The sequence below is a fragment of the Meriones unguiculatus genome, chromosome 1, assembly GCF_030254825.1.
Source record: "Meriones unguiculatus strain TT.TT164.6M chromosome 1, Bangor_MerUng_6.1, whole genome shotgun sequence".
Lineage (NCBI taxonomy): Eukaryota > Metazoa > Chordata > Mammalia > Rodentia > Muridae > Meriones > Meriones unguiculatus.
The window spans coordinates 145128014-145137435 of NC_083349.1; the positions used below are offsets into that span (position 1 = coordinate 145128014).

General features: G+C 50.3%; 1 protein-coding gene across 4 annotated transcripts in view; it reads right to left on the reverse strand.

Annotated features, from left to right (window-relative positions):
• Positions 1-1608: 1608 nt before the first annotated feature.
• The window catches only part of Eml2 (EMAP like 2), a 30738-nt gene continuing 22924 nt past the window's right edge, over positions 1609-9422 (reverse strand). For 3 of the 4 annotated variants that reach the window (XM_021642144.2, XM_021642145.2, XM_021642146.2), the window contains 8 exons: positions 7581-7712; positions 7152-7219; positions 6680-6768; positions 6447-6544; positions 5834-5921; positions 5374-5469; positions 4239-4369; positions 1609-2021 (listed from right to left, as the gene is read on the reverse strand). In XM_021642144.2, coding sequence (XP_021497819.1) covers positions 1896-2021; positions 4239-4369; positions 5374-5469; positions 5834-5921; positions 6447-6544; positions 6680-6768; positions 7152-7219; positions 7581-7712 — 828 coding nt within the window. In that variant the 3' untranslated portion in view covers positions 1609-1895. Of the gene's footprint in view, positions 2022-4238; positions 4370-5373; positions 5470-5833; positions 5922-6446; positions 6545-6679; positions 6769-7151; positions 7220-7580; positions 7713-9422 lie in introns of those variants that run through there. The other variant, XR_002476574.2, reaches the window with a different exon arrangement.

Here is a 9422-nt window from a genome sequence, read left to right on the forward strand (position 1 = left end):
CAACAGATCACCTTGCAGCTGAAACATGGAAAGAAATACAGACTTGCTAAAATTATACCAGGCTGGGATGCTTTTCTTTCTTTTTTCGCTTTCCTTCCTTTCTTCCTTCCTTCTTTCTTTCCTTCCTTCCTTTCCTTCCTTCCTCTCCCCTTCTGCTTTTGTTTGTTTTTGAGATAGGGTCTCACTGTGTAGCCCTGGCTGTCCTGGAGCTCACTACGTAAAACAGGCTGACCAGGATCCCAGAGATCTGCCCAGCTCAGCCTCCTGAGTGCTGGGATTAACCACCAAACCCGGCCCTTTTATTTTTAGATAACTTATCAACTTATGACATTTATTTATTCATTCATCCATTTCTTTTATTTTTTTTTTAAGTTTTATTTATTTATTAGATACACAATGTTCTGCCTGCATGCCAGAAGAGGGCACCAGATCTCACTATAGATGGTTGTGAGCCACCATGTGGTTGCTGGGAATTGAACTCAGCACCTTTGGAAGAGCAGCCAGTGCTCTTAACCTCTGAGCCATCTCTCCAGCCCACTCTATTAATTTAGTGTGTGTGTGTGTGTGTGTGTGTGTGTGCGCGCGCGCGGGCGTGCGTATGGAGCACTCTCACGAATGTGTCAGGGTGCACGTGTGCAAGCCAGGGGCAACTCTGAGGAGTCAGTTGTCTCCCTCCACCAAGGATCTCTGTGTTCTAGGACGGCCCAGTCTACATAGCAAGACACTGTCTCAAAAACAAACAAACAAGCAAACAAGCAAACAAAAGAGTGGTTCCTCTTGTGTGGAATCTGTCGCACAGACTGGTGGAGCCCTTGACTCTGCCCACACCAGCACATACAGCAGGCAGGTGGAGACGCCTGGGATCATTCTCAGCTACCCCGCCTTGAAAAATAACGATCCTCTCTAGAGGCTGAGGAGGTAGCCGTCAGCAAAGTGCCTACCAGGCAAACACGGGGGACTGATCGGTCTCTAGCAGCCACGTAAGATCTGAACATGGCAGCATAGATCTTTAATCCCAGCTCTGCAGAGGTGGAGGAGGACTCCTGGGGATTGCTGGACAGCCAGGGTAGCCAACGGCAGGTTCAAATAAGAAAGACTGTCTCAAAAAACAAAGCAGAGGGGCCTGGAGCAATGGCTCTGGGGGAAGAGCACTTGCTGCTCTTGCTCAGCACTCACATCGGTAGCTCAAGACTGCCTGTAACTACAAATCCAGAGATCTATCGCCCTCTTCTGGCCTCCATGGGCAACTGCACACATATGGTCATACACCCATAGAGACACACACTCCTACATATAATTTATTTTAAAAACATAAAAAAAAAAGAGGCCAGGTGAGGTGGTGCACTTTAATCTCAGCACGTGGGAGGCAGAGGCAGGCAGATCTCTGTGAGTTCAAGGTCTACAAAGCGAGTCCAGGACAGCCACAGCCAGGGCTACACAGAGAAACCCTGTCTTAAAAACAAAAACAAAACAAAACCTTAAAAAGAATTCAGTGGAGAACAATGGAGAAAGACACATTGATTTTTACCTCTGGCCCCCACAATACACACACACACACACACACACACACACACACACTCCAAATACACAGACCAGACTCCAGACAGCTCAGTGCATAAGTCTGTATTTCTGGATGATATAAAAGAATAAACTTAAAAAAAAAAAAAGACCACCCCAAACCAAACACTAATGGCTCCCCAAGGCACAGCGGCCTATCCTTCCCACCCAGATAAATAGAGGCTTCTATCTGTCTGTGTGCTCACCCGCCCTCCCCCATAACCCCCTTTGCTATAGACATACTCTGGGTATATATTACTCTACTCCTCGATAGACATCTCCCAAAAAATAGAACTCAGTCCTGCTGCGGGACTCCACCTTGGCCCCACACCCCCGCTTCAGACCACCCGCCAGTGAAGGACACTCGTGTCTTTCCCCCCAGTAGTTAGAACCACGCTGTCATCCCACAAGAAGGCCACGTTAGTCACATGGCTGCTGTGTCCGCCGTATTTGTGGCTGAGGGCCTATAGGATGAAAAAAAAAAAAAAGTCAGATGGACAAAGTCACATGGAGGCCATTGTCATTTTCTTCGAAGCCTTTAAATAAATTTTGTGTGTGCTACAGGTTTTTTTCTGTATAGTTAATTAACCGTTTATTTATTTATGTTTTTGGTTTTTGAGACAGGGTCTTACTATGTAACCCTGGATGTCCTGGAACTCAGTCTATATACCAGACTGGCCTTGAACTCACAGAGATACACAGGCCTCCGCCTCCTGAGTGCTGCGATTAAAGGCATGCACCACTACTGCCTGGCTTATTTTTAATTTTTTCATTACGTGTATATATTACACGTCATAGTATGGGCTGGTACAGGTGCCTGTGGAGGCCAAGAAAGGCCTTGGATCTCCCGGAGCTGAATATAAGGTGGCTGTGACCACTTGGTGAGCTCGGGTCCTCAAAAAGAGCAGTATTCTCTTACCTGCTGAGCCATCTCTCCAGAGCCCCCTCCCCTTTAAAAGCATATTTGTGTGTGTGTGTGTGTGTGTGTGTGTGTGTGTGTGTGTGTGTATGTACATCTACCATTCAGCACATGTGGAGGTCAGCAGACAATGCACGGAAGCTGGTTTTCTCCCTCATAAAGGTCCTGAGGGGCTGGAGAGATGGCTCAATGGTTAAGAGCACTGGCTGCTCTTCCAGAGGTTCTGATTTCAATTCCCAGCAATCACATGGTGGCTCACAACCATCTATACCCTTAACTGCTCTCTTCTAGCTTGCAGGTGCACATGCAGATACAGCACTAATATAAATGCATAAAATAAATAAATAAAATCTTTAAAAAAAAAAAAGGTCCTGAGAATTGACTTCAGGCCATTAGGGTTGGCAGCAAGCACATTTACATGCTAAGGGCGTGGCTCAGTGGAAGAGCCCCTGCCTAGAGTCCCCCAGTGAGAGGCTGGGGTGTGGCTCAGTGGTAGAGCTCCTGCCTAGAATCCCCCAGTGAGGAGCTGGGGTTGTGGCTCAGTGGGAGATCCCTGCCTAGAATCCCCCAGTGAGGGGCTGGGGTGTGGCTCACTGTAGAGCCTTTGCATAGTTTACATGATGCCTTTGGTTCTATCCTCAACACTGAAGATAAAGGATAGATAAAATTTATAAGAGCTGGCTTCACTGAGCCAAGTTCCCATTAAAAGTGGGGTGTGGCAATTCTTGCATGAGCAGCCAGATCTCACACTCAGATATGGCTTACTTTCCTCCTCTTTGAGAAACCCAGGAGGCCACGCCCAGGAGGCCACACCCATGCTCCCAGAGGTCTTTCTTCTGAGTGCTTTTCTCTAAAACCTTATGCTTAAGTTACATTAAAATATCTTCATGAAACCCTAATTCTATTTTATTAAGGAAAAAGGTTGGGTGTAGTAAGGAGCAGACACTGTCAGCCTCAGGCAACTGCTTTCATCAGTCACTTGGTTCTGCAGAAGTCGGTCTTCATCCTAGGCCTAGAGGGGAATAATGGATGCTGGGAATTCAAGCCCTCAGCCCTATAGTCTTGCACTCAGCCTGCTGAGGGCAGTGGCCTCATGCATCTTATTTGCCCAGGCACACAGTAGGTGCTCATTTTAAAAAAGAGAATATGTGTTTAAAAAGAGAATATGAGGGGACTGGAGAGACGGCTCAGAGGTTAAGGGCACTTTCTGCCCTTTCAAAGGTGCTGAGTTCAATTCCCAGCAACCACACAGTGGCTCACAACCATCTATTGTGATCTGGTGCCCCCTTCTGGCCTGAGGTGTAGATGCAGGAAGAACACTGTATAGATAATAAATCTTAAAAAGAGAATGCGGATAACAACCTCAGAGCTACAAGTTCTATCCCAGAACCCTATGAATGACCCCGTGCCATTAAGATACCCTAAAGATGTGAGAAACTGAGGTACAGAGAGGAGTGAGTCTCCTCAAGAAAATGAAAAGATGAACAACAGAAGGCTAGGGAGGCAGCCAAGAAGGCAGGAGACCCTGGACTCCATCTCTAGCAACACATAGACTTGGCCTGAGGGTGCGCATCTGTGATCCTAGCTCTGGGGAGGCTGAAGCATGGGGGTTTCTGGGAATTCAAGGTCACCTTTGTCTATATATGGACTTTGAAGCAAGCCTGGGTTACCGGAGACCCTTTTCCAAAAATAAAGCAGATATCCCCACAAGGAGTGAATGCTGCCTCCAACCCCATCACCACGGGCCCTCCGACAGACTCACTCTGGGCTGACAGCAGGGATAGCTAAACAGGTGCACTTTGCCGAAGTCGTCAGCAGAAACCAGTAACTTCCCATCGTGAGAGCGGGCCACAGCATTGATGTCTGTGCCATCTGCCCCCTCCGGCCAGATCCCTGAAGACAAGACAAGAAAAGTGATAAAAATCTGCCTGCAAGCTGGGCATAAGGGAAACAAGAAAAAATTCAAGACCTCCTTTACGACCTTTGAGGCTTATCTCAAAAGTTAAAAGCAAAAAGCTCAGGACATGGCTCAATGGTAGAGCCCCAGCCTAGAATCCTCCACTAAAGAGGTAGGGGTGTGGTTCAGTGGTGGAGCCCCTGCCTAGAATCTTCCAGTGAGGGGCTGGGCTGTGGCTCAGTGGTAGAGCCCCTGCCTAGAATCCCCCAGTGAGGAGCTGGGGTGTAGTTCAGTGGTAGAGCCCTTGCCTAGAATTCCCCAGTGAGGGGCTGGGGTGTGGCTCAGTGGTAGAGTCTCTGCCTAGAATCCCCCAGTGAGGGGCTGGGGGTGTGGCTCAGTGGTAGAACACCTGCCTAGAATCCCCCAGTGAGGGGCTGGGGTGTTGATAAGTGGTAGAGCCCTGCCTAGAATCCCCCAGTGAGGGGCTGGGGGTGTGGCTTGACCCTCCAGGCCCCACCTCACATGTCTCTCTCTCAAGGAGGCCCTCCCTAATTTCTTCAAAGACTTGGCCCAACACTCTTTGCCCGGTGCCATTTCATATATTCCAGCTGGTCCCCGTGTGGGTCACACTGTTTGGAGTGAGCTGCCTCCCCCATTGGACTTGGAGCTCCAGAAGAGCGCAGCTCACAATGGCCACCACTACAGCGGTCAACGGAGCTCATGCCGCTTGTGATAACAATGAAGCGAGTGGCTGGAGAGGCTTTAGGGTGGAGCCGTCTGGGCCCGGGGTCCCATGCATTTGGTTTCATTTCATCAAAGCTCTGAGGGACTTTGGTGGTCATTTTCCTCTGCCCTTCCTCTTTGGCTAATACCATCCAAGCAGTGAAGAAGTGAGTTCCCCAATCTGGATGCCGCCAATATGACTATGAAAACCACAAGTCAGTGTTTTTTTTTCTCAGAGCTCGGGTCCTCAGTGAAATGTCCCCAAGCCAGAACTTACCAAACACCCCAAAACCCAACACACAGGTACTGGTGGCCCATTCCACGTTTCTCACGCTGTCTGCACTGGTGATCTGCTTACAGGTAGCGGGGTCCCCTAGGGCGGACAACCGGGAGAGATGGTTCAGTGCCTGAAGAACTACCACTAGCCAATCTATTTCCCAGATATCCCAGCACTGAGGTCAAAGGTCCCTGGACTTCTATTTGTCTCTCTGGGCCAGCTGAAGGCTAGATTTTGGGCGCTGGCACGCCAAAACACGAGCTGGATATTTTTGGATAAAAACCTGCTGTCCATTCATCAAAGCAGGAGGGAAACAATGGGAAAGAAATCACAAGCTAGAGATTGCGGAGTTCCAAATCGGATCGGCTCAGACTAGCTCAAGGAACAAGGAAGCTATAAGCACAGCGCATGCAAATGAAGCGGCAGAAGAGAGGAAGCCGGCCAGGGTCCGAGAACTCACAGTACAGAATCTCGTAGTCTCCGGAGTTGGTGACAAAGCAGGTGCTGTCCTGGGCCCAATCCAGGTGAGTGATAAAACTGGAATGGCCCTGCAGGGGACACAAGGGTCACTCAGAGCACAGGCGAGGGCTGAGCCAGGGAAAGGGGATGGATTATATCAGGATTGGGAGGCAAAATACACGGGGCGAAAACACACTGGGTAGGAGGAGGGTACACAGGTCTTCTGAGGGTGGGGGCAGGGCCAGACTGCTACGGGCGGGCGGGGCTGACGACAGCGCTCAGAAGACAAGGGCAATTTAGAATCCGTGGGCAGAAGTCCACACAGGGGGTGGGGTTTGAATGCGAGGGGCGGGGCTCCACAGAGGCGCTCCTGGGACGGGAGGGAGAGGTTAAGGATGCCGGGGCGGGGCTGCAAACGGGGGCCGGGCTCGGAAGGTGAGGGTTGGAGCTGCACGAAGAAGGGGCGGCTTGGAACACAGTAAGGGATGGAGATGGGCAAGAAAAAAAAAGTCAGTGCGTTGTGAAGCTGTGGCTCCCTTGTGGTAGAAAAACGATTAACTTTGCACCCCGCCGGGCGGGGTGGTGGCGCGGGCTGGGGACCACTGCCCACTCACCGAGCACTTGCCCAGGCGGCTGACCTTGCGGCCGCCCTGGTCCACCGTGTACACGTACACCAAGTTGTCGTGGGAGCCCACAGCCAGGTACGCCCCGTCTGGGGAGGGGGAGGGTCTATGAGGAGACACCCAGGCCCCGCCCCTCCTCCACAGTCCCCACCTCCCTCCCTGACTGGCCCCTCACCTCCCAGCCCCTACTGCTGAATCTTAGTCCCCAAAGCATGCCTTCCTACCTGGCGAGAAGCTGACCACAGAGATCTGCTCATTGCCATCTGTGTGGATAGCCACCAGGTCGTGGGTGTCTGTGTCCAGCAGCAGCCACCTTGAAGGAGAAGGCGTGAGACGGGGAAGTATGAGCCTCCGTTGATAAGGTAGAGCAGTGTGTGGGGCCTGCAGGAGAGAAAAGTGCCTCCCAAATGCAAAGCAGGGGGCGGGGCCTGACCGCTATGGGTGGAGCCAGACAGTGAGGCGCGGAGACAGGCTGTGACAGGCAGATAAATAAGCCCCGCCCTTTCATCTCTCACCTCTTCCCTCTTAGGAGCCCATAGCCCTTCAAATACGTGGACTGAGCCCTAAAGGGGGTACGCTGAATGCAAGGGGCGGGGCTACAGATAGGCCCTCAGGAAGCAGCAGATTTAGAATGAAAGGCCTCTAAGGGATAAAGGGAAAGGAACTGCTAAGGACTTGGCCTATACTTAGTAGTACCTGCCAGTCACTGTGCCCACCGCCAGGACAGAGCCACTGGGGTGGAAGCCAGCCGAACGGGCAGGGTCCTGGGAAGGAAGGAAAAAGAGCTGAGGTCCCAAGTCTATCTAGGTACTCCCCAGCCTCAGAACCAGCTCCTAATTTGGCCTGCTGCTCTCCAATGACTTCCAGAAATGACCAGAAGCCATACCCCTTTCTATTATATGCTAATATAGGAGAAATTTATTCTCTCCTCTCTTCCTACATTTTTTCCCCTTATAAGACAGGGGACTCACTGTAAACCAGGCTGGCCTTGAACTCACAAATACTGCCTGGCTAGATAGCCTTCTTAAAGAGACCACAAGTAGCCATCACCAGATACACTGAGCCCTGAAGTGTGAACAGCAGCAGCTTCTGCAGAACCCCGTGTCTGCATTCCCATCCAATTACCTCAATGGTCCTGCTCCACAGGGGCTGGTGGGTTTCTGAACTCCACAGATGCACCAACTTGTCCTGTCCACACGTGACAAACTGCGCCCGGCCAGGATGTGTGGCCAGGCCCCACAGCTCTTCCACATGTCCCTACAGGAAGAAAGGAAGACAGTGGGAAGGAACAGCTCTGCCAGCAGCCCAGGCAAGCTGCAAAGGTGCCTCTCCCACAGCTGGCTGACTCAGACTGCCCTGTGGCTTAGAGGAAACCCTATCCCTTCCCCAAGCCCTTTGCTTTTTCCTTTGCAGAATGGAAGGGGAGGAGGTGGCTCAGAATTTGACCTCAGTCACACAGGTTCCATCCAGCCTTGCTACCTGCCTCCCGTGTTTCAGCCAGAAGGGCCTGGGAAAAGCCCAGTGGTCTTTGTCTTGAGAACAAAGCTGAGAGGTCTAAGGTCACATGGTGGACTCTGGGCTTTTTTCCTGATGGTGGGAGCCAGCCACCTAGTCAGCTGACCTCACCTTGGAACCTCAGCTTTTTGTTGGTGTGGTGGTGTGTGTATTCATGTATGTGTGTGTTCCTCTGTGTGTGTGAATGTTCCAGTGTGTAGTCCTGTGTGTGTACGTGTATGCATCCGAGCACAGAAGCCAGAAGTCAGTGTTAAGTACCTTCATCTCTCGCTCTCAACTCCCTTTTTTAACTACACTCATTTATTTTGTGGGTGTCTCTGTGTGTGTGTGTGTGTGTGTGTGGTGTGTGTGTGTGTGTGTGTGTGTGTGTGTATTGACAAGGCCTGTGTTTGGAGATCAAATGACAACTTGAGAGAGCGAGGTCTTTCCTTAAATCCTGGAGTTTTCAGGGATTGAACCCAGGTCCTCAGGCTTGGTGGCAAGTGATTCTCCCACTGAGCCTTCTCACTGGCCCCTGCTCTATTTTATCTTATTTCAGCTTTTTGAGACAGGGTCTCTCCTTAAAGCTAGAACACACCGACTTGGATAGACAGGTGGGCTAGCAAGCCCCACAGATCAGCATTCTCAGCCTCTCCAGTCCTGAGATCCCAGGTGTGTTACCTCGCCCAGCTCTTATACATGGGCTCTGGGGAAATCAAATCAGGGTCTTGTGTTTAGCAAGAGTTTTACCAACTGAGCCATCCACCTAGCCCTGTTTGTTTTTGAGACAGGGCTTCCCTTTCTTATCAAGGATAGGCTGGAACTCATAGAAATCCTCCTGTTCTTCAGACCCCTGGCTGCTGAGATCATAGGTATATACCACTATGCCCAATTTAGAGCCTCAATTTCATATTCTATAAAATGGAGACAATTATCCCATGTTTTTCAAAGCATTATTGTGCTCCCTCAGAACATGAATGGAAAAGTGGCACAGTGACACAAACCTAGCACTCAGTATGTGGAGGCAGGAGGATCAGGACTTCAAGGTTGCCCTCATGGCCATCCTGGGCTATACAATACCTTGTCTCAAAACAAAAACAAAAAAATAACTAAAAGCGCTGGAAATACAGCTCAGTGGTAGAGCTTCTGCCTAGAAAGTGCCAGTGATGGGCTGGGGGTGTGGCTCTGTAGAAAAGCACTTGCCTAGCATGTCTGAAGGACTGGGTTCAAATTCTCAGCACCACAAAAAAAATTTTAATGAACCTGGCAGAAGTGGCACCTTTAATCCCAGCACTTGGGAGGAAATGTCAGGAAGATCTCCATGAGTTTAAGGCCAGCCTGTTTTACAGAGTGAGTTCCAGGACAGCCAGGGTTACAGAGAAACTTTGGGTTTGAAAAACAAAAGAACCAAACCAAACCAAATCAACCAAACAAACAAAAAACAGCCAGAAACGAATGAATGAAAATGGTAGG